Here is a 25,414-nt window from a genome sequence, read left to right on the forward strand (position 1 = left end):
GCACACATCCAGCCACAAAGAACTCAACCCAACGGCGACCACTGGTCGAGGAAGAAGACGGCGTAGATCAGATTTGCGTGGACCAAAACTGGATCCACGCACCAGATCCCGCACAGAGGGCGTCGACCATGGCTGTTTTCCTCTTTGGTGTGAGTGAACTTTGTAGCTGTTTTGCTCATCATCTTGTAACTTTTATCGTAACTGGCTTTATTAATTTAAAGCTGGACTTATCGAGCGATATGCTTGATGAGCAACCCAAACCAACAAAAAAAAATTAAAGCTGGACTTAAAAAATCATGGACGAATAACTGAATAGGGCAGAGCGCTTGGGAAAATGGTCGTGACTAGTCGACCGAAGATGAAAACAGAGCACAAGGCAGCATGCATGCATAGCCCTCAGATCGGACAACTCAACGGCGCGGATGGGTGGATCTTACCGCACACATCTCTCAAACACTTGGTAGGGTTTTTCTGTCGTCCCCATTCTCCGCGAGGCCTTCTTCCCCAGCCATCGCGACGGCGGCCGCCATGAGAGCCCTCCTCTCCCTCTCCAAGCTCGCCCGCCGCCTCCCCACCTCACTGCCCTCCACCAGGACCGTGCCGCCCCTCCTCCTCCGCCACCTCCACTCCGACCCCACACCTCCTTTCCAAGCGCCGCCGCCCTTCGTCTCCCGCATCATCGAATCCGAAGAGAGCCCGATCCCGAGCACTGACTCGGAACATGCCCAGCCCGAACCGGACCCGGTCCTCGACGAGTTCCTCACCCGCCTGGTCACCGCGCTCCGCCCCACCCTCGCCGCCGCCTTCCCCACCCACGCCCGCCCCGTGCTCGACGAAATGCTCCGCCTCATCGCGGAGGCCGTCCTCAACCGCCTGCCCGGGGCCGACCCGGCGCCCGGCACCGTCGAGCTCAGCGACGACCTCTGGGCCACCGTGTGGGAGGTCAGCGCCTCCGTGCGCGACGCCATGCGCCGCGACCAGGTCCGCGCCGACCTCCGCAACTACCTCCACTCCGACGACGTCAAGGAGATGACGCGCTTCGCCGTCGACGCGGGCATCCGCGGCTCCATGCTCCGCGAGCTGCGCTTCAAGTGGGCTCGCGAGAAGCTCGAGGAGGTCGAGTTCTACCGCGGCCTCGACGTCATGCGCGACCAAGCCGACGCGGCCTCTGCCCCTGCCGTACTCCCGCCGCCGCCGGCGAGGCTGTCGGCGTTGCCGCAGAGGAAGGGGGAGGTCAAGTTCAGCATGTACGGGCTGGACTTATCGGACCCCAAGTGGGCTGAGGTGGCAGAGCGGACCGCTGAGGCCGAGGCGCACTTTGTGCCTCAGGAGGCCAAGCCTGTAGAGGGGAAGGCCAAGAAGGCCGAGGAGAAGCTGCTGGCCGTTGAGCCGAGGAAAGGAGACCCGCTTCCTGCCATGGAGGAGTGGAAGGAGGAGCACCTGCCGAAGCGCGTCGACTGGATGGCACTGCTTGACCGGGTTAAGGCCCGCAATGTTGAGTTGTACCTCAAGGTCAGATTTTCTACTTCCATGAAATCTAGTGTGCTCCCTTATTTCTCTATTGCTACTCCAGTAGTTTTGCTTAGGGTAGTAACAATACTTTGTTCTTTTAGTTCATTCATAGCTATGGTCGCTATATGTTGTGCCAAAATGGCCTTGCAACAACTTCATGCTCTGATAGTTCGGTCTTGGGTGATGAGGTTTTCATGCCTAATCTGCCTTCCTAGCAGATAAGGGAATCCAAATAGTGTTAATCTTGTGTCCGTCTCACCTGGCCAGGCCTTTGTGCTTTGGAGACAAATTGTTCTGGTCCTTACTCCTTAGTTCATATATGGTACTTCTATGCCCCTGACATTTGGGTTTGGGCAGCTAGTTTGTATGTGGACTGGGGACGTACATTCCTCGGAATTTTTTGGTGTATAGAAATGATTTTCTGTTGTCAGTCGGCTGTACCGAGACAGGAAAGGGCATAATCAGGTTAATATGGCATTGCTGGATACCCATGTTGAGGGTTTTGTGTACACTAGTAAAAATCAGGATAAAATGTACTGTTTGGAATCACTATGATTTTACACAGTAGGCCTCTTTGGATTGTCGGATTTTCATGCGAACTTTGGAGGATATGAAATCCTTTGGAAGTTTTTCCCTTAAGCGTCACTTGGATCAAAGGATTGGGCTTGCCAAAATCCCATGGAATACTCCTGCCAGCCACCAATTCCTTAGGATCTCGATATGAGCTCATACCTCAAGGTATTTTCCTTCCAGTTGTCAATGCACTTCGTCTCTATCTCTCTTTACTCCTCTTGCTTTTACATCATCCAAAGGCACCAGTTGCTAAATTGTGTGTCTTGAAATCCTGTAGGAATCCACATTCCATGACATCTCAATCCTGCGTTTTCCTATTCATATGTTTCCTAATTTCTGTGATCTGTAGAGTCCCTTGGTGTTTCAATCACGGTAATCGTTGTTTGATCATTGATGACATCTCAATCCTGCGTTTTCCTATTCATATGTTTTCCTATTCATATGATGCTACCCTTTATTGGCTCTATTCAGAATCTTCAGACTTCAATGTGGCAGTTTAGCTCTGTGTTTGTGTCTTCATGAAGATCTGGAAAGTAATACTTCAGTATTCAACAGTAAAAGAGTCTAGTAATACGACGACTACTCTTTCTGTTCCCAAATTTATTTCACAGTTAACTTTTGCGGTCTCCATTGTGCAACTTTGAGCGCCAATTTCTATCATAACATATCGTCACATACTCACATGCTTACTGTTATGTTTTTTTATTGACTAGTGGCTACTAGTCTGCCATGAGCCCATGATAATATTTACGTGGCCAGCTTTTACATATATGCATACTGGATATCAGAAAGGATTGAAAGCGTGCTCTCCAAATATTGCATTCATGTTCCATTCATATTTAGATGGACTTTTTGTTTAGCTGAAAACTGTAGGGGAGGCCCCGACAGTAAATTTTATCAAAAGAGGACAATATGTACACGAGTGAAGAAGGGAATGTACAAAAGGGGCTTAGCCCAGGGTGTAGCCCAAATAAACTACAGAGTGTGTAGCTAGGCAATAAGAGAAGATTTCAGATTGTCCTTCATTCTGTAAGAAAGAAGGAAGAGGTCTCTTTTAAAAGAAAATGAGCAATTAATAGCGGAAGGTGCTATATTATCAAACACGATAGTGTTCCTATCCTTCCAAATATTCCAGCATGCTGTGGCAAACGCTTCGAAGAAAAAGGGTCTTCCCAAGTTGTGTCTTGCAGCCGTAAGCTTCTCTGGAAGTTCAAGGCTGGCATCAAGCGTGACATTGATAGATTGCCAGCATTTTCTGCTGAAACTACAGCTCCAGAAAAGATGATCCCTGGTTTTTAATGACCCATTATCGCAGATTCGGCAGAGCCCATTGTTATGTTTTTAAGATGGACTTCAGCGTCAGTTGCTTTCGTAATCCATTTGAATGCTATCACATGTATCTCGTGATTAGAAGGTATTTCTGGATTAATTTTAGTCTAGTAGCCTGTCACTATTTTGGCCTTTTATAACCGAGTCAAAACTGACTGAGTTTACATGGAAATGGAACTTCAGTTTGTGATGGACATTGTACATGACTAGTTGAGTTCAGTCAGGATTAATCAGGGTTTGACCTCTTGATGTGATTTGGCCCTCTTTTATTACTTTTTTTTTGCATATATTTACTTGAAAAGTTGCACTTTTAAATACATGATTACGTCAAAGGGCCAGAGTTATGTTAGTTATTTGGGTTAATTAGATGTATGCCACTGCAATTATTGTGTATTCGAGAAATGCCACTATAATTTTCATCTTTTGAAATATGCCACTGCAGTTGCATTTTTGGAAGGCGTTTTTCGAAGAATCTTGAGAATTGCAGTGGCATATTTCGAAAGATGAAAATTGTTATGGCATTCCTCGAATACGCAATAGTTGCAGTGGAATATATCTTGCATAGCTCGCCAGTTTCCATTTTTTTTTCAAAGTCTGTACCTATTCATAATTTCACATGTGCGCTTTGTTTCAATTTATAGGTTGCTGAAATTCTTTTGGCTGAAGAATCCTTTGATGCAACCATCCGGGATTACTCCAAGTTAATTGATCTTCACTCTAAAGCAAATCATGTGGAAGATGCAGAGAAGCTACTTGGTAAAATGAGAGAGAAGGGTATTGCAAGTGATATCCTCACAAACATTACTTTAGTCCACATGTATAGCAAGGCTGGCAATCTTGAACAAGCCAAGCAAGCGTTTGGATGTATCCAAAAGGAGGGTCTCCAACCAGATAATAAACTCTTCACTTCAATGATTAGTGCCTGTATCAATGCTGGAGAGCTAAAAGAAGCAGAGAATTTGGTAAAAGAAATGGACAGCCTTTCCATCAAACCCACCAGAGAAATATACATGGATGTGATGCGGGCCTATGCTGAGCGTGGCTTGGAAGATGGGTTTAGTAGGATGAAACACGCAATGACATTTGCTGGATTTCCGCCCACGTTGGAGTGCTTCTCATTGCTTATAGAAGTATATGGACAGACTGGTGACTCTGATAAAGCAAGGGGAATGTTTGAACAGTTGAAGATGAATGGGCATGAACCAGACGACCGTTGCCTGGCTGGTATGTTGACTGCACACATGAAGAATAACCAACTGGACGAGGCTTTGCAGCTTCTGCTGAGTTTAGAGAAGGAGGGGATTAAACCTGGTGCTAAGACTAATCTTGTCTTGCTGGATTGGCTGTCCATGTTGCAGTTGGTGCAAGAGGCTGAACAGCTTGTACAGAAGATAAAGAAGGCGGGAGAAGAGCCCATAGAGATGCATGTTTACCTTGCCGGTATGTATGCGAAGTCACACCAGGAAGAGAAAGCCCGCAGATCCCTCAAGGTCTTGGAGGAGAAGAAGAAACTATTGAAGGCTGCTCACTTTGAGAGGATTACAGGAGACCTTGTCAAAGGGGGTTTCTTGGAAGATGCAAACAAATATTTCAAAATGATGAAATCTCGTGGCTTTGTTCGGCCATCAGAAGAACTAGAGGGCGAGATTACCGCCAAGGTCAGGCGCCGTTCGGCCGATTGACAGGCATCGAGGTTGAGGCTTGCAGCCTTGTAATCAGCTGCCCATGGCTGCACTGATTCTGGTGTGAAAATCTTAAGTAGCACCAACGGCAGCACCAGTCAATTTAGACGAATGATATTATGAAGGTTCCAATTATCAGGTGAATTTTGTTGTTACTATGTCTGTAGTCCATAGCTCAGATCAAAGTCCATGAGCGCGTGTACCCTGGTGTTATAGTGCCTTGGATGTTTTTGCCCTAATAAATCAGGACTTGCACGTGTATCTGTTGAAGGAAGTAGAATTGAATCTTCCAGATTGTTCCAAAAAACAGACTATCTTTCAAATGCAAATGTAGAATTGAATCTTCCAGATTGCCATGCATATGCTCCTCGACATTCAGTTTTGATCTTGGGTGCATATGCTCCTGCCACAGAAGTAAGTATTTAAAATGTAAAAAAAATGCAAACAAAATGTTGCATGTGCATCTCAACATTCTTTGTGCGCATGCAAGTTTCAAGGAAAACGGACATTTCTTGTGTCACGTGTAGAAAAGATTAAAAAAAATGACCGTGAAGAGCTTTTTCTAACACTGAATTTTGTTTTACACATGGCACAAAAGACATCGTTTTTTGCGAAAGACTTTGCTATGTATGCGCCACATTTTTTGGTGCAAAAACGTCTTATATACCCTTTGTGTCCGTATATGTACATTCATACATTCCCTCTGTCCCATCAAAGGTGTCTTAATTTTATTAAAATTTAGATGTATCTTAGCTACTAACGGCTAATTTTATGTACTTCCTTTGTTCCACCAAAAGTGTCTTAACCTCGACCTCGATGCCTGTCAATCGACCTATTATGGCTGAGGAGGTTGCACCTTGCAGAATAATAGATATATTGCTGGCTGAAGCCTTCATTTGTGCACAAACAAAGCAACAAATATCGTTTATCTGATATAATATAGGGTACCAGAGCCAAACCACCACCGAGATATGAGTTCAACTCCAGAATATAAGCATGCCATGTAAAATTCTCATCATTTTACAAGAAACACCTTTCTGGTACACAAATCAGACAACAATTATCAGAAGCATGCTTGCCCACCAGTGACAGCATATCAAACCAGCACTCACTATCTTTGAGCCAGCTTCTTAAGGTGCTGAAACAACTTTTGCTTTATCCATTGCCGGTCGTACGGCAGAAATGCCTGGATGGTGTGATCATAGCTGCAAACAGAAAATGTAGAGATATTTAAAGTTTGCCTCATCCAGACCTAATAATGCTCCATGATCTTCAAAGTTATACTGTACTCACACTAGCGCACTGATGTCAGCTAGGCCATCGATAAAGTTGTACAGGTCAGTGATATCATAGGTTATGTTTGGAATCATTGGGTTGATATCCCTGATTTTCCTTTCATAGAGACCACAAATTCCTGTCATAGTAGAGAGGAGTGGCAAATAATTAATGATTTTACAAGATGAAAAATGGCAGTGGGCAGCTGAGCATAGAGTAGAGAACATCAAATATTGGTACTTCTCAGAATAATTCTAATTTGTTACACTGCCATTGAGGAGCCACCCAGTTCTTTTGCTGAAACTCGAGCACAAGATAAATACATGGACAGATTAGAGCTTTAAATAATCGTGCCAAGTAAAAACAGGGTAGGAAAGCCACAAGCTGATTGTTATTGCAATTTCAAGCTGGCCATTTTACTTGTTATTAATGAGAGAAATAATGAATTGAAGTGGCAAGTGCAAAACATGAAAGCAGCGTTACATGACATGGTAATCACTAGGATAATGTTAATAATATTAACTAAGTTAATTATTTGAACATTGCAGCACAAGTTCCTTGAAAAACTACACTTACCATCCAATGCATGGTTAACTGAATTGTAATCCATAAATGTCCTAGTGCCCCTATTTTGAGATGGTTGCATCAGAATAATGGTGTGCCTCCCAGCCTACAAGATGTGAAAAAACATATCAAGATATCAACATACACATATATTCCTCCGAGATAAACAATGGATTACTTTAATATTCGTTAAGATACTTCAGCGAAAAATAATGTACATTAATGAATGCTAAATAAATGAGATACATAGAATACAAGCATGTCCACATCTACTGAGTTGAATAGGTACATTGTCTATACTGCCCATTGATTGCATGTGAGATACACTTCCTTTGTTTAAACAGTATATGCAATATTGATACCATGATGTTCTTAAGTTACGAAATGTGATGCAATTATGGTATTCAGAAAGCTTCTTATCAGGCAATAGTACTCCTAGAGTAAAGCAAACTCAACCCAAGACATTGCAACAAGCAATATTATTGATAACATACTTAGTCTTGCAATCAAACCAAATAGGTTTGGTTCTATATAAGAAAAAGTATATTATATCAAGGTCCAAATGGAAATGCTAGACCCACTAGGAAACTGCATGATGGCTGCCTAGCGCCTAGCCTGCTTAAGCGTAGGTTAGGAGGCGGTCTAAGAACGCCTAACGTTGAAAAAAGCACATATTTTTGAAAGAAAATTGAAAGAAAAAATAATAAAAGATGAGTCAGCATGGGCTGACCGAGCCCACTGAAGCACCAGAACGACACATATGCACAAAACATTATAAGGTTAGGGTTTCCGCAAGATTCTCATCCATGCAAACACCCCCACCCCCTCCCCTGGCCCTAACTCATTACACGAGTAGACAAGCAGAAGCAACTCTAGCGGGTATCACAACACGATGGTTTCTCCCACGTCCCTTCTTCCCCATGGTGCCTCCTTCTCTCCTTCCTCCCCACTGATTCCTCACTTGAGAAGGTTGATTTGTCGACTGCTGCATACAGCCCGAGGGCTCCTCCACTGCCCTAGAGTAAAGCAAACTCAACCCAACACATTGCGACAAGCAATAGTATTGATAACATACTTAGTCTCGCAATCAAACCAAATAGCTTTGGTTCTATATAAGAAAAAGTATATTATATCAAGGTCCAAAAAGAAATGCTAGACCCTCCAGGAAACTGCATGATGGCTGCTTAGTGCCTAGCCTGCTTAAGCGTAGGTTAGGAGGCAGTCCAAGAACGCATAACGTTAAAAAAGCACATATTTGTGAAAGAAAAATAGAAAGGGAAAATAATAAAAGATGAGTCAGCATGGGCTGACCGAGCCCACTGAAGCATCAGATCTGACAGACACATATGCACGCAAACGTTATGGGGTTAGGGTTTCCGCCAGATTCCCGTCCATGCAAACGCCTCCACCCCCTTCCCTGGCCCTAACTCACTACATGAGCAGACACGCAGAAGCAGCGCTAGCAGGTATCAGAACACGATGGTTTCTCCCTAGTCCCTTCTTCCCCATGGTGCCTCCTCTCCTTCCTCCGCACTGATTCCTCACTTGAGAAGGTTGATTTGTCGCCGGCTGCGTACAGCCCCAGGGCTCCTCCACTGCCCCCCACCCACCCACACACACCTAAACAGCACATTTTAACACTTGCACTATGCACAGTGTTTGTAAATGTAAGGTTGACTATGCATTACATGATGATGGCACATTGTTTCTTCTGCTTGAAAAAACAGATTCTCATTCTAAATTGCTCGGTATGCATATACGCAGGAAGTGTTCAACCATAACTTATATGATGCCAAGATGGATAACAAGAATCAGTAAGTCTCTAATACTGGGCCTAATGATCAGCTATTACTTGCTGAAACTAACTGGCTAAATAATATCCCCTGATTACCTAAGTGACAACATAGGTGAAACTAACATAGGGGGGAAACACGCGCACCAAAGAAAAACATAGAATATATTCGTTTCTAAAGCCAATCCATGTGCCAGAATCTTACTTTACTCGTTCTTTGTTTATTTTTCCTCTCCTCCTTCTGGTTTCCTTATGTTTCTGTTGCGTTTCATATCTAGCCTACCCCAACTTGCTTGGGAAAAAGGCTTTGATGTTGTTGATGTTGATGCTGTTGTTGTATATTCATTTCTATATCACAAGTCGTTCACTTAAAAAACAAATACACACCAACATAACTTTTCTATCCTTGAAAATAATGGAGTGGCGACAGCGCGATTTTTTTTTGAATGGGGTGTACATTCCCACAAGAACGACGAGCACAGGTAAGCAAGGGCACACATGTCCTGTTTAGGTCATGAAGATACTACAAAAATTCCTTTATACTATGTATCCCCGAGTAATGGGAACTTTTGCCTGTTTTATATTTAAGTTAAATGTTCTAGTATCACTATTATCTAAGCTATGCTACACCAACACAGCAACATGGACATGTGTTCGACATGAGATTTTCTGTTCTTCGAAGAGCGGTGAGAATACTCTGTTTCAGTCTCTTGTTGTGTATAATCAGAGAATTAAATTTCTCTCATATGAAGCTATATTTCTAACATACTCCGTATATTGCAAGAGCACAGACACAAGTGTGACGGGGACTATCATTCTCCATAACAAATGGCAACGCAACAGGCACAGGTCACATATAAATGCTAGTTAACACATAACCTACTTTTCTATACGGTTATGCCAAGCCGAAATCCTTCAAGATTGAAGCATATGGAAGATGTACAGTCCAAAATACGATCGCCGGCACCTTGCAGTGCGATAGCGAAAAATCAAGGGCTCAAACGGAGACATAGTCTAGAATCCCCCCAACTTCTGCGACCTGAAACCACTCCAAACTACAAGAGAACAATCTAGAGTTCGAAGGGGACTTCGCTTTACCCGAGTGGCCGCCCAAATTCTTCGGCCATGGCGTGCAGAGAAGGAGAGGACCAAGACGAGAAAGAGGACAAGGAACTCACCATGGCTAGGAAGGACCGCTGGGTTGGGTGGGCCGCCGACGAAGAGGGTACCGGCGCTTGTAGATCTGCCGACGCCCGAGAGGAGGATGGGGTCAGCCGTGAAGAGGGGTCGCCGTCGCTGGTTTGCCGAGAGAGCGAGAGGGGCGAGCAGAGCAGGGAGGCGACGCCGTGTGGAAGAGGTTCTAGGGTTAAGGGTGGCGGCGTTCGCTTTCGACTGGTCCGTCCGACCGTGTACTGCAGGTTCGTGTTCGTGTCTGTTTGTACCTTAAACATGTTCGCGTCTACCGATTCGAGACGGGAACATTTTTTTTTCTCGAATCTGGACACGGTTGTTTCCTGAAAAAAAATACTAGCACGATCAAAAATAATCTATGTTGTTACTAAAAAAAGGAATAATTCTGTAATGTCGCCTTCTTTTAAACCTCCTCCGGCCAGACTCACTAGCTTGAAAGTGGTGGGGGAATCCGATCTATATGTGAAGTTTTTAATAAACCTTTTTAGGAATTTGATAGTTATTTTTTTTAACATTCGCATCAATGGAGATGACATCGTCTACAATAAGTGAGTTTTAGCTCTTCATCCGACGAGGAGATCTCCTTTTCAACATCAATGGTGGTATTGGAAGATTAATCTTTTTTAGATATGGGCCTTCAAATCATGCTTTGTTGGATCGATTTTGAATCTTTTCTAATGGTTGTCACGAGGATGATTATCCTCACAATATTTGTCCCGCCTTCTACGTCATCGACAATGATGATTCGTACTCTCGACTTCCCAGCAATGTTCATAAGGTTGTCCGGGTACTTTTCGATGGCACACTGATATTGCTACTATTATCGATGTTGATTGCCTACTTTAATAGCTACGCGCGTGCATTCAGCCTTGGCATTGCAGTTCATATTAAAATTATGAGAGAACATTTGTTGGTATTTACAGGTTTGTGATTTGGTCTCTGCGTTCGGCTGCCTTCAGAAAAATACAAGATTATATCATGGAAGAAGAAAGAATTTAAATATCTCGAAGATTTATCTTTTAAACTTTCTTTTGTAATCGTCGAGACAGCTAATGTATCATTACCATGTACAATTTGATAAGTTAAATATATGTGGTATTGATTATAAAAAAAAGAATAATCATGTGCTTCATTTTTTAGGCAAAGCCATCACGACTGATTTTATTCATTGGGAAAAATTGCTACATCAGTACCTAACACCGACATCAAATAGTGGAGGGTCATCATGCCACACAAACGACATAGACCATTCTACATTTCTAGCTAAAGTATTTGTTGCCTTGCCATCTTACGCAGGACAGTGTTCGAAACACACCTCTACAAAGTTACGACATAGGAAACTACACTCCTCAATCCTCATAGATCGACACTGCAGAATAATCTTGTGCTTCATTTAACCGGGATTGGTCCTCAGTGACAAGAGATTAACTTATCAATGCCTACAAGTTGTAGACTAGAGTTTTAGTCGGAAGTAGAGGGCAAGTAGATCTCGAAGATTTCAGCCGAAAAGTGCTCGATGATGTAAAAACTAGGGTTTCGTGAGACAATGAATCGATGCTTTATTTGTCCTCGACTCCCCCTTATATAGGAGGCGGAGCCGAGGGATTCGTAATACACAAGTTACAGAGTCTGGGAGGGTTTCCAACCCATCCCGCAAGATTACAACTATTATTTCCTAATACAACTCTAGCTTTCCTTAATAATATCTTGGGCTTCCGATTCTTCTTATTCTTCGAGTCGTGGGCCTTCAGTAAACCCCGGGTACCATCTTCGGCAGGCCCATTGGGGATGCCTATGTCAGTAGCGTCCGAGATTTTGCTTGAATCGAAGAATCAGGGAAAATCTCCAACTTTAATCATTAATAACTCTGTCGAATTTATCACATATCTTTAGATATGCAATTATATATTGTACATGGATAATGGTAGTTGGGGCTAGTTCATCTGACGGATCAGGTACTAGTTAACTGCTCTAGTGGCAATCCGCAAAAACCTACTTCAAGATCACGTCCCTGGACATGATCTCGTGATACTGGTGTAAACTTCGACAGGTGCCGCTTAAGGTCTTACCATTCTGTCGAGTCCCAGTCATATTTTATCGGGTATCTAACGCGTCTGTTAAGATTTTTCTTCGTATCTTTTGATACGGAAAAACACAGCAAACCGACGTCAGAGACGGCGCTACGGCACTCAGAACGGATCTGGGGTCTTACCTTCGCAAAGTTTTGCGGCATTCAGAGATTGTTCGCAACTTTGGCGCTCTGAGAATATATTGTCGAATGCTTTTTCGGCTGTTGGAATAGCACATTTTATTGAGTCAACGGATGACTTATATTGCCTTCCCGATGGGAGTATATGCAGAGTTATTTGTATAACTCGAAATATGCTCACTTTTTCTTCTTTCTTTTCTCGATATATATTTTTTATAATTTCATCGGGCACGCGAACAGCGTTCCCGATGGGAGTAGCCCCCGAGGCTACAGCCAAGGACTTGTGCTTGGTTGTAGGCTCAACGCCTCATGTTGCTATATTTTCCTTCTTTCTCGAAGTTTTCATACCTATCGGGTGCGCGACCAGCGCTCCCGATGGGAGTAGCCCCCGAGGCTATGAGCAAATGCCTGTATTTGATCATAGGCTCTCGCCCTTTCTATAATGTCATACTCAAGTTTTTCATTTTTCCGAAGTAGCCCCTGAGCATTTGATCAAAAACTTGTATTTGACCAAAAGCTCTCGAAATAATCAATAATTTTCTGCTGTCGCCATTCTTATGAAGCTTCATAGCCGAGATTTTCTCTTGCCAAGGTGACATCATTGCTGACGATAGCTGATACGTCTCCAACGTATCGATAATTTCTTATGTTCCATGCTTGTTTTATGATGATACACACATGTTTTATACATACTTTATGTCATATTTATGCATTTTCCGGCACTAACCTATTAACGAGATGCCGAAGAGCCAGTTGCTGTTTTCTGCTGTTTTTGGTTTCAGAAATCCTAGTAAGGAAATATTCTCGGAATTGGACGAAATCAACGTCCAGTATCTTATAATTCCACGAAGCTTCCAGAACACCCGAGAGGGACCAGAGGAGGGCCACAGGTGGCCCACACGTGTGGGCGGCACGGCCAAGGAGCCAGGCGCGCCGCCCTACTGTGTGGTGGCCCCGTCAGCCTTCCGACTCCGCCTCTTCGCCTATAAGAAGCCCCCTGACCTAAATCTTCGATACGAAAAAGCCACGGTACGAGAAACCTTCCAGAGCCGTCGCCATTGCGAAGCCAAGATCTGGGGGACAGAAGTCTCTGTTCCGGCACGCCGCCGGGACGGGGAAGTGCCCTCGGAAGGCTTCTCCATCGACACCACCGCCATCTTCATCAACGCTGCTGTCTCCCATGAAGAGGGAGTAGTTCTCCCTCAAGGCTAAGGGCTGTACCGGTAGCTATGTGGTTAATCTCTCTCCTATGTACTTCAATACAATGATCTCATGAGCTGCCTTACATGATTGAGATTCATATGAGCTTTGTATCACTATTCATCTATGTGCTACTCTAGTGATGTTATTAAAGTACTCTATTCCTCCTTCATGATGTAATGGTGACAGTGTGTGCATCATGTAGTACTTGGCGTAGATTATGATTGTAATCTCTTGTAGATTATGAAATTAACTATTACTATGATGGTATTGATGTGATCTATTCCTCCTTTCATAGTATGATGGTGACAGTGTGCATGCTATATTAGTACTTGGTATAGTTGTGTTGATCTATCATGCACTCTAAGGTTATTTAAATATGAATATCGAATGTTATGGAGCTTGTTAACTCCGGCATTGAGGTGCTCTTGTAGCCCTACACAATTAGTGGTGTTCATCATCCAACAAGAGAGTGTAGAGTATAGCATTTATCTATTCAGTTATGTGATCAATGTTGAGAGTGTCCACTAGTGAAAGTACGATCCCTAGGCCTTGTTTCCAAATACTGCAATCACTGCTTGTTTACTGTTTTGCTGCATCTCTACTTCCTGCAATATTACTACTACACGCCAGCAAGCTATTTTCTGTCGCCGTAGACTCTTCAAGTATTTTCTGGCGCCGTTACTACTGCTCATATTCATTCATACCACCTGTATCTCACTATCTCTTCGCCGAACTAGTGCACCTATACATCTGACAAGTGTATTGGTTGTGTTGGGGACACAAGAGACTTCTTGCATTGTGATCGCAGGGTTGCTTGAGAGGGATATCTTTGACCTCTTCCTCCCTGAGTTCGATAAACCTTGGGTGATCCACTTAAAGAAAAACTTGCTGCTGTTCTACAAACCTCTGCTCTTGGAGGCCCAATACTGTCTACAGGAAAAGGAGTGTGCGTAGACATCAAGCTATTTTCTGGCGCCGTTGCCGGGGAACGAAAAGCTTCCACACAGGGATTTCCTCCCTCTTCAACCACGCGCTATTTGTGGACAGCAAGCTATTTTCTGGCGCCGTTGCCGGGGAGGAAAGGTAAAAGGCACTCACACCCCGGATCTCGGCTACTAAGCTATTTTCCGGCACCGTTGTAAGTGCTCGAAGCTATTTTCTTTAGATCCTGCAATTGCATCTTTTTGTTTCTTGTTTTTATTTTCACTAGTTTGGCATAATGGAAAGCAACTATGAGCTTTTTAATCTATTTCCTGAGTTAAGACAAATGGTGTGTTGCAAAAATTGAAAAACCTATGAAATCTTATTTGCATGCTAGTAGTAATGATATTAGTATGAATGCTTTGAACACCATTGTTGCTAATGATATGGAAAATTCTAAGCTTGGGGAAGCTGGTTTTGATGAGCATGATCTTTTTAGTCCCCCAAGCATTGAGGAGAAAATTTTCTTTGATGATACTTTGCCTCCTATTTATGATGATTATAATGATAGTGGTCTTTTGGTGCCGCCTGTTATGGAGGATAAATTTGATTATGATTACAATATGCCTCCTATATTTGATGATGAGAATAATAATGATAGCTACTTTGTTGAATTCGCTCCCACTATTACTAATAAAATTGACTATGCTTATGTTGGGAGTAGTAATAATTTTATGCATGAGACTCATGATAAGAATGCTTTATGTGATAGTTCTATTGTTGAGTTTGCTCATGATGCTACTGGACATTATTATGAGAGAGGAAAATATGGTTGTAGAAATTTTCATGTTACTAAAACACCTCTCTATGTGCTGAAATTTTTGAAGCTACACTTGTTCTATCTTCCTATGCTTGTTACTTTGCTCTTCATGAACTTGTTTATTTACAAGATTCCTTTTCATAGGAAGTGGGTTAGACTTAAATGTGTTTTGAATTTGCCTTTTGATGCTCTCTTTTGCTTCAACTCTTCATTCTTATGCGAGTGCATCATTAAAATTGCTGAGCCCATCTTAATGGCTATAAAGAAAGCACTTCTTGGGAGATAACCCATGTTTTTATTTTACTACAGTGATTTTATTTTATATTTGAGTCTTGGAAGTTGTTACTACTGTAGCAACATCTCCTTATCTTAATTTTGTTGCATTGTTGTGCCAAGTAAAGTCTTTGATAGTAAGGTTCATACTAGATTTGGATTACTGCGTAGAAACAGATTTCTTGCTGTCACGAATTTGACCAGTAGTCTCTGTAGGTAACTCAGAAAAATCTGCCAATTTTTGTGCGTGATTGATACGTCTCCGACGTATCGATAATTTCTTATGTTCCATGCCACATTATTGATGATATCTACATGTTTTATGCATACTTTATGTCATATTTATGCATTTTCCGGCACTAACCTATTAACGAGATGCCGAAGAGCCAGTTGATGTTTTCTGCTGTTTTTGGTTTCAGAAATCCTAGTAAGGAAATATTCTCGGAATTGGACGAAATCAACGCCCAGGGGCCTATTTTCACACGAAGCTTCCAGAAGACCGAAGATGATACGAAGTGGGGCCACGAGGTGGCCAGACGCTAGGGCGGCGCGGCCCAAGCCCTGGCCGCGCCGGCCTAGTGTGTGGGCCCCCTGTCAGGCCCCTTGACCTATCTCCTCCGCCTACTTAAAGCCTTCGTCGCGAAACCCCCAGTACCGAGAGCCACGATACGGAAAACCTTCCAGAGACGCCGCCGCCGCCAATCCCATCTCGGGGGATTCAGGAGATCGCCTCCGGCACCCTGCCGGAGAGAGGAATCATCTCCCGGAGGACTCTTCACCGCCATGGTCGCCTCCGGAGTGATGAGTGAGTAGTTCACCCCTGGACTATGGGTTCATAGCAGTAGCTAGATGGTCGTCTTCTCCTAATTATGCTTCATTGTCGGATCTTGTGAGCTACCTAACATGATCAAGATCATCTATCTGTAATGCTATATGTTGTGTTTGTTGGGATCCGATGGATAGAGAATACTATGCTATGTTGATTATCAATCTATTACCTATGTGTTGTTTATGATCTTGCATGCTCTCCGTTATTAGTAGAGGCTCTGGCCAAGTTTTTACTCTTAACTCCAAGAGGGAGTATTTATGCTCGATAGTGGGTTCATGCCTCCATTAAATCTGGGACAGTGACAGAAAGTTCTAAGGTTGTGGATGTGCTGTTGCCACTAGGGATAAAACATTGATGCTATGTCCGAGGATGTAGTTATTGATTACATTACGCACCATACTTAATGCAATTGTCTGTTGTTTTCAACTTAATACTGGAAGGGGTTCGGATGATAACCTGAAGGTGTACTTGTTAGGCATAGATGCATGCTGGATAGCGGTCTATGTACTTTGTCGTAATGCCCAATTAAATCTCACAATAGTCATCATATCATGTATGTGCATTGTCATGCCCTCTCTATTTGTCAATTGCCCAACTGTAATTTGTTCACCCAACATGCTATTTATCTTATGGAAGAGACACCTCTAGTGAACTGTGGACCCCGTTCCATTCTTTTAATCGAAAACAATCTACTGCAATACTTGTTCTACTGTTCTCTGCAAACAATCATCATCCACACTATACATCTAATCCTTTGTTAAAGCAAGCCGGTGAGATTGACAACCTCACTGTTTCGTTGGGGCAAAGTACTTTGGTTGTGTTGTGCAGGTTCCATGTTGGCGCCGGAATCCCTGGTGTTGCGCCGCACTACATCTCACCGCCATCAACCTTCAACGTGCTTCTTGGCTCCTACTGGTTCGATAAACCTTGATTTCTTACTGAGGGAAAACTTGCCGCTGTACGCATCACACCTTCCTCTTGGGGTTCCCAACGGACGCGTGCTGTACGCGTATCAGTGATCCTCAGATATGTACGCAACTTTCATTCAATTTGAGCATTTTCATCTGAGCAAGTCTGGTGCCTCTAAAAAATTCGTCTTTACAGACTGTTCTGTTTTGACAGATTCTGCCTTTGATTCCGCATTGTCTCTTTTGCTGTGTTGAATGGATTTCTTTGTTCCATTGACTTCCAGTAGCTTTTAGCAATGTCCAGAAGTGTTAAGAATGATTGTGTCACCTCGTAACATGTGAATTTTTATTATGCACTAACCCTCTAATGAGTTTGTTTTGAGTTTGGTGTGGAGGAAGTTTTCAAGGGTCAAGAGAGGAGGATGATATATGATCAAGAAGAGTGAAAAGTCTAAGCTTGGGGATGCTCCCATGGTTCATCCCTGCATATTTCAAGAAGACTCAAGCATCTAAGCTTGGGGATGCCCAAGACATCCCCTTCTTCATCAACAATTTATCAGGTTTCTTCTCTTGAAACTATATTTTTATTCGGTCACATCTTATGTATTTTACTTGGAGCGTCTGTTTGCTTTTGTTTTTTGCTTTTGTTTGAATAAATTGGATCATAGCATTCATTGTGTGGGAGAGAGACACGCTCCGCTTGTTCATATGAACACATGTGTTCTTAGCTCATAATGTTCATGGCGAAGGTTGAAACTGCTTCGTTAAATTGTTATATGGTTGGAAACGGGAAATGCTATATGTGGTAATTGGTATAATATCTTGAATAATGTGGTACTTGGCAATTGTTGTGCTCATGTTTAAGCTCTTGCATCATATATTTTGCACCTATTAGTGAAGAAATACATAGAGCTTGCTAAAATTTGGTTTGCATGATTGGTCTCTCTAAGGTCTAGATATTTTCTAGTAAGGGTCGAACAACAAGGAAGACGGTATAGAGTCTTATAATGCTTACAATATATCTTTTATGTGAGTTTTGCTGTACCGCTTCATACTTGTGTTTGTTTCAAATAACCTTGCTAGCCTAAGCCTTGTATTGAGAGGGAATACATCTCGTGCATCCAAAATCCTTGAGCCAAACACTATGCCACTTGTGTCCACCATACCTACTGATGCGCGTGGTTGACGTATTGTCTTTCCGTTCGACACACGTCCGTTGGGAACCCCAAGAGGAAGGTGTGATGCGCACAGCGGCAAGTTTCCCTCAGTAAGAAACCAAGGTTTATCGAACCAGTAGGAGTCAAGAAGCACGTGAAGGTTGATGGCGGCGAGATGTAGTGCGGCGCAACACCAGGGATTCCGGCGCCAACGTGGAACCTGCACAACACAAACCAAGTACTTTGCCCCAACGAAACAGCGAGGTTGTCAATCTCACCGGCTTGCTGTAACAAAGGATTAGATGTATAGTGTGGAAGATGATTGTTTGCAGAAAACAGTAGAACAAGTATTGCAGTAGATTGTATTTCAGTATAGAGAATTGGACCGGGGTCCACAGTTCACTAGAGGTGTCTCTCCGATAAGAATAAGCATGTTGGGTGAACAAATTACAGTTGGGCAATTGACAAATAGAGAGGGCATGACCATGCACATACATATTATGATGAGTATAGTGAGATTTAATTGGGCATTACGACAAAGTACATAGACCGCTATCCAGCATGCATCTATGCCTAAAAAGTCCACCTTCAGGTTATCATCCGAACCCCTTCCAGTATTAAGTTGCTAACAACAGACAATTGCATTAAGTATTGCGCGTAATATAATCAATAACTACATCCTCGGACATAGCATCAATGTTTTACCCCTAGTGGCAACAACACATCCATAACCTTAGGCCTCGTTTGGCAGCCCGGGTTCTAGGTGGATTCACGTGTATTTTACCAGGCTAGCCCGTTACCCAGAAATACTCGCTACAGCCCATTTGGCAGCCCGGTATAGAGGCGTGTAAGCCCGAGAAAACTCGCACAAACTCGTCGGGTGGACGGGTTTCCAAGACGCGAGGAGGGTGACGCGTTTCTTACACGCGCGGCGGCGGCGGCTGCAGCAAAACCACTGTCGCGGCGGAGCTTCACCGACGGCGCGGTCGATCTCGCCGCCGCCCGATCTCGCCGCCCCCAGATCTCGCCACCGCTTCCTCCCGCCACCACCTCCTCGACACGAAGACCTCTTCGGTCGCCAGATCCGGCCGCCTCCTCGCCGTCGCCCCCAACGGAACCTTCAACCGCCGTATCCTCTGCGCCGTCAACTCCGCCACCAGCTGCTCCGTTGAACTGGCGTTCACTCCGGTATGTTCCCCTCCATTACAATAGCTGTGTACTGGGTTGCGCCATAGATGCACAAATCTTTGATTTGGTCCAGTTATTTAATGCCGATAGACATGCACAACGATGATGCGCCATGGACGCCATGAATTTGCAGTTGTATGTTTCCATGTGATGCCTGCACAGCGTGATGTATTATCAGTAGACAGTATACTATAAGGAATGAACATCATTTTTGCTTATTTTTAGTGTTGAAAGAGGTTTTGTTAGTCCATCGGACATCTTGATTTATTCGATGCAATACACTGTTGAAAGTAGAGATTATTTCCCAGTCTTGTCAATAAATCACAACAGCATTTTCATGGATATTTAATATATTGCTGTAGATTACAACCGTTTCTTGGATGCTACATCATCACTATTCCAGGTTGTTGATTAGTTTCTGACGCTAAAGAAAATAGCTACTTGTTGATTGCTTGTGCTGTTGTGCTTGTGCGTATATACGCATACTGATTGTGCACACCGCATCCATTAACTAGCTAGATCATACTCTGAAACACGATATTCCTGCTCGGTCGCTAGCTGCGGCGCTGCCGCAAGAAACTCACATATGATTCATATCCTGATTTTGAGGGGCGGATACAGTTCAAGGGCGGCAGCAGGCAGCCGGTAGCCTTCGCGCTAGGCCGCTAGGTAAGATGCCTTCAGTTTGCTAGCATGTCATAAAAAATAGTGTAACAGTCGTATCATTTTGTCTGTCTTGGACCTCCATGGAGACTTGCGGTAGCTTTTTTGTCATGATCATTGAGATCAATCTAGCTATTTCATTGTCAGGTTTTGCATGTTGTATATAATTGGCACCAAATACTGTATGAGATCGTTTTTACTTGCTTTAGTCGGCTTGCTTGAAATAGCTCTGTTTAGTAACCATTTATGCCTCTGTTTATGCAGTAACATATGCAGTTTACTAACAGTTTATACCTCTTTTTCAGGAACCCAAGCCTTATTGGATTTCAATCGAAGAGGAGGAGGGTCCACCAAGCTGGGACCCCGTGCCTGACCCTTGGAGCTGTTTACCTCATCCTAGCAAAGGTAAAAGCAATTCCTTGTTTTTTAATTTGCTCTTTCATTGTTGTATACATAGTATACCTTGTTTCTGCATGTTTTTTTGTTGATCTTGTAGTACATGTTTTTCTTCATTGATAGAATGGATCTACAGAGCATAGAGCGTATTAGAAAGAGGAAAGCCGATGACGAGGATGAGTTGCTGTTCTTTATTATTCCAGCACTGTATGTGCATCTTAGTAATAAAGTGGAAAAAACTATACGCCATCCCTCCTTCCTATATGGCAAGCGAAAAGTCAGTGAAATCCTTAGTGGCCATATTAAGGACTGTTTGGTGGCTTTTAGAATGGAACCTCACATCTTTATATGGCTGGCAAACTATCTTAGAGATGAAGGATTGCTATCAGATACTAGGATCAAGGTTGAAGAAAAGCTTGCCTTCTTTCTTTATATGATCTCACATAATGCTTCTTATGAAGATTTACAACTAAAGTTTAAGCATAGTGGATGGTCATTCAGCAAGTACATCAAGCAATTCTTTGATATAATTCCCGTTTTGACAAGAAGATTTGTGAGGCCACGGATCATTGACGAACCTCATCCAAAGATTACTATGGACACTCGTTTCTTTCCGTATTTCCAGGTTACAATTCTTTTTTGACCCATCTAGGCTCCAACTCATCTCTTATACATCTAGGTTTCAGTTTTTTTACTTGACACTTATTCATACTTCAATGCAGAACTGTTTAGGAGCCATAGATGGTTCTCATGTGCCCATCACTATGTTTTCTAGCCGTCAAGCTCCATGGAGAAATAGGAAAGGATCCCTTAGCCAGAATGTGATGATAGGATGTGATTTTGACTTGAACGTAACAACTATTTCATGTGGCTGGGAAGGATCAGCAACAGACGCTAGAGTACTTAGCTCTGCCATATTGAAAGGTTTCAATGTACCGGAAGGAAAATTTTATTTGGTTGATGGTGGATATGCGAACACTCAAAAATTTCTTGCACCATACCGGCGTACGCGGTATCACTTGAAAGAGTTCGGACATGGTCATCGTCGCCCACAAAATTACAGAGAGCTTTTTAATCACCGCCATGCTATCCTGAGGAACCATGTAGAAAGAGACTGGGGGATTTTGAAGAAACGGTTCCCTATTCTTCATGTTGGGACCTTCCATCCAATAAGAAACCAAATAAAGATACCAGCAGCTGCTGCGGTCTTTCACAACATAATCAGAATGCATGGTGGAGATGATACTTTGCTTGATGACCTACCTGATAACATAGATCCGGCTGACTATGTGATACTACCTAACGGTGATGAAAACCATGAAGACATCAATGAACAAGAGAACTACATCCTAGGGAATAATTTGAGAGATCAAATAGCTATGCAGATGTGGAACGATTACCAACTTGAGTAGTTAATGTTATTTGTTGTGTAGTCTTTTATCATGTAATAATGAGTTCGTTTGGGATATTTTCATCATGTAATTGGTTGTGTCGTCTTTTATCATGTAATAATGAGTTTGTTTGGGATATTTTCATCACATCATAAGGATTTTGTTTGGATCTTTCAATATATAATTATAATTCTGTTTGGTTATAGATATGTCTCCAAATGGATCTCCACTGTATCCAAAGGGTTCTCCAAAATATAACTTGCAGCATGCAAAAAAAAGTATGAAAAGGTCTGGAAAAAAGGCTTCTCCAATAGGTAAATAATTTGCTATCACTCTCAGATATTTTGGTGTTGTTTTACTGCCATTTCCTGATCTTCTCTTTCGGCAAAACAATGTTATTGTTATTTAGGCCTTCTCTCATCTTTGTGCATATAGTTCTTACCATCTGTAGTCTCTAATATTTCTTGCATGCATTTTCCAATACGCAATAATGTTATTGTGTTGTGCAGTTGACAAATCGAGAGCATCATGGAATCCGGCATTGGAGAAGTCTCTTGTGGAACTGCTACATGAGCACAATACCACCTATCATAGAAGTCAAAATGGATGGACAACCGAAACTTGGAACCTGATGGTTTCAACTTTCCATGAAAGACACCCCCATGTGAAATTCACAAAGTCTCAGGTTCAAGACAAGGAAAAGGATCTAAAGAGGGATTACAGGATTTTAAAGGAGGCTCGTAAACAGAGCGGTGTTGGCTGGAATGAAGCAAAAGGCATGCTACAAGCTGATCCTCATCTCTGGGTAAACTTGGCGACCTCTTTGGGCGACAGGATCAAGAAGTTCAAGCGCAAAGCTTTTCCTCTTTATGATTCCCTTGGGGAGCTCTATAATGGTAAGTGTGATTGTGTTTCCTTCTAAAACTGCTAGTGTTTGCTTATATAGGATAACTCTTATATAGTGCAAGTGTTTGCTTATACAACTATTTACTACAGGGCAATTAGCTGAAGGCAAACTTTGCTTCACATCTACTGCCGGGCCATCGATGGAGATCGAAGATGTAGAAAGTGATGATGACTATGAGGTACATGGGGACAAATGCTACGATGAAGACTTGCAGATCATTGATGATGAGCAAATGGAGAGGAACACGTCACATGTTGCTGCTGTCGAGAGGAACAAGTCACATGTTGCTGCTGTCGAGAGGAACAAGTCACAGGTAACTGCTGTCGAGAGGAACAAGTCACGTGTAGCTGATGTCGAGAGGAACATGTCACGTGTAGCTGCTGTCGAGAGGAACATGTCACATGTAGATGCTGTCGAGAGGAACACATCACAAGTAGCTGCTGTCGAGAGGAACACGTCACAAGTAATTGCTGTTGAGAGGAACAAGTCAAATGTTGGTGGCTCGAGAGTGAATCGTAAGAATAGCCCAAAGAAGAGGAGCACAGATGGTTTAGTAGGAGTGATGGAGAGATTAGTGCAAATCAAAGAAAAGGAAGCCAGAAAAGAAGTTGCACAAGAATTCACAATTACAAGATGCATGGAAGCCTTGAAAACCTTGGAAGGTGTCACACCGGATGAGAAAATTACAGCACTGGAGGTCTTTGAAAATGCTCACAACCGTGAGTTTTTTGTCAATCTCGTAGATGACAAAGATGGCACAGCTATTCTATGGTTTCGCAGACAGTTGGCTAGGTTAACTTGAGGTAAGATCATTGCTCTCGTCTCTAATTTTCTGTAACACTTCCCATCCTGAATGCCATGGTTCATAGATACATTTTTTAAATGCTATATCCTACTGTGCTGAATTATTTGTCCTGTTTTCAAATGCTATGTTTTTTCCTGTTTTCAAATGCTATGTTTGCACAAACACATAAGCCCAACAATTTTCTGGATAGGATTTAGTGCCTGCTAGTTTTGGAAAGTTGACAGAGATTACATTCATTTGTATGTGCATATCTTACCTTCTTGTTAGACCAATCTCATTCTATAACCTGCCGCTGATTCAACCTGACTCTTCTCTGCATTGACCATGTGTCCAATTCTGCAAGTAGTAGGATTGCATCGACTATAGGTTCAGTTCTGCAAATAGTAGGATTGCATCGACTGGGAAGTTGTGCATATGTTCTGCAAGTAATAGGAACCGAAGAGGAGAATGCTCCACCAGGCTAGGACCCTGTGCCTAACCCTTGAAACTGGTAGTAGTAGTAGGACCGGAGTGTTTGTGCATCTGCTGTTTTCAGACTATGCATGGTTCAGTTGCTTCGAGTATCACTTAACAATGCCAATGAGTTTACTCACTGTTTATGCCTATGTTGTTTCAGGAATGCAGCATAAGTGAACTCAGGAATCCAAGAGGAGGACGCTCCACAGCTAGTAGTTTTTAGTGTATGTTTTCTAAGATTGTGAACCGGCGAATTTATCATCTCTGCTTCCAAAGTTGAGCACAAGAAGTGCCATTTAATATATTGCATTTACTTTTTTTTTTGCGAGAATATATTGCATTTACTTGATACTTAATTTAGTTTTGTGGTCACCATTGATTGAAGTTAATGTGAACCAGTTGATGAACAGAATGGTGTACAATTTTGATTTTTATTACTTCACAATGCAACATGCCATTTGCTCCCAGTTTGTGTTCAAATACGATCAGATAAATCCCTGTATGCCAAACGACGGGATTGGGTGGAGAGTATTGTGGTGTGAGAGTATTGGGTGGGAGAAAGGGAATTGGGTGACGGAAGTGTATTCACCAAAAACACGTTGTATTATACACTCCCAAACACTGGAATCCACCGTTGCCAAACAAGGCCTTAGAGATTTCTGTCACTTCCCCAGATTCACGGAGACATGAACCCACTATCGAGCATAAATACCCCCTCTTGGAGTTACTAGCAAAAACTTGGCCAGAGCCTCTACTAATAACGGAGAGCATGCAAGATCATAAACAACACATAGACATAAATTGATAATCAACATAACATAGTATTCTCTATTCATCGGATCCCAACAAACACAACATATAGCATTACAGATAGATGATCTTGATCATGTTCGGCAGCTCACAAGACCCGACAATTAAGCACAATGAGGAGAAGACAACCATCTAGCTACTGCTATGGACCCATAGTCCAGGGGTAGACTACTCACACATCACTCCGGAGGCAACCATGGCGGCGTAGAGTCCTCCGGGAGATGATTCCCCTCTCCGGCAGGGTGCCGGAGGCGATCTCCTGAATCCCCTGAGATGGGATTGGCGGCGGCGGCGTCTCTAGAAGGTTTTCCGTATCGTGGCTCTCGGTACTGGGGGTTTCGCGACGAAGGCTATTTGTAGGCGGAAGGGTAGGTCAGGGGGCGTCGCGAGGGGCCCAGGAGACAGGTCGGCGCGGCCAAGGGTGGGGCCGCGCCGCCCTACCTCCTGGCCACCTCGTGGCCCCACTTCTTTGACTCTCCGGTCTTCTGGAAGCTTCGTGGCAAAATAGGACCCTGGGCGTTGATTTCGTCCAATTCCGAGAATATTTCCTTACTAGGATT

General features: G+C 43.1%; 3 protein-coding genes across 5 annotated transcripts; 2 read left to right on the plus strand and 1 right to left on the minus strand.

The window, feature by feature from the left end:
• The first annotated feature begins 439 nt into the window (after positions 1-439).
• LOC127307141 (uncharacterized) lies at positions 440-5,452 on the plus strand. The gene is made up of 2 exons (XM_051337845.2): positions 440-1,512; positions 4,056-5,452. Exons 1-2 carry the CDS (start codon positions 529-531, stop codon positions 5,094-5,096), a joined length of 2,025 nt encoding a protein of 674 aa, XP_051193805.1. The 5' UTR covers positions 440-528; the 3' UTR covers positions 5,097-5,452.
• A 539-nt stretch (positions 5,453-5,991) lies between these two features.
• On the minus strand, positions 5,992-10,160 carry LOC127307142 (enhancer of rudimentary homolog). Its single transcript, XM_051337847.2, has 4 exons — positions 9,906-10,160; positions 6,948-7,041; positions 6,390-6,510; positions 5,992-6,301 (listed from the first exon to the last, which is right to left on the minus strand). The coding sequence occupies exons 1-4, from the start codon at positions 9,906-9,908 to the stop codon at positions 6,208-6,210; spliced, it is 312 nt and encodes a 103-aa protein (XP_051193807.2). The 5' UTR covers positions 9,909-10,160; the 3' UTR covers positions 5,992-6,207.
• Positions 10,161-19,129: 8,969 nt separating this feature from the next.
• On the plus strand, positions 19,130-24,511 carry LOC127307139 (uncharacterized). Of its 3 annotated transcripts, XM_071822779.1 has the most exons (7): positions 19,130-19,426; positions 20,048-20,095; positions 20,395-20,494; positions 22,083-22,190; positions 22,386-22,772; positions 22,873-23,586; positions 24,205-24,511. In XM_071822779.1, exons 4-6 carry the CDS (start codon positions 22,085-22,087, stop codon positions 23,583-23,585), a joined length of 1,206 nt encoding a protein of 401 aa, XP_071678880.1. In that variant the 5' UTR covers positions 19,130-19,426; positions 20,048-20,095; positions 20,395-20,494; positions 22,083-22,084; the 3' UTR covers position 23,586; positions 24,205-24,511. The 3 variants fall into 3 exon arrangements, with proteins under 3 accessions (XP_071678880.1, XP_051193801.1, XP_051193803.1); XM_051337841.2 differs by lacking the exon at positions 20,048-20,095; XM_051337843.2 differs by lacking the exons at positions 20,048-20,095; positions 22,083-22,190; positions 22,386-22,772; positions 22,873-23,586; positions 24,205-24,511 and adding exons at positions 20,609-21,110; positions 21,208-22,023.
• The last annotated feature ends 903 nt before the right edge of the window (positions 24,512-25,414 follow it).

This window comes from Lolium perenne, chromosome 6 (genome assembly GCF_019359855.2).
Source record: "Lolium perenne isolate Kyuss_39 chromosome 6, Kyuss_2.0, whole genome shotgun sequence".
Taxonomy (NCBI): domain Eukaryota; kingdom Viridiplantae; phylum Streptophyta; class Magnoliopsida; order Poales; family Poaceae; genus Lolium; species Lolium perenne.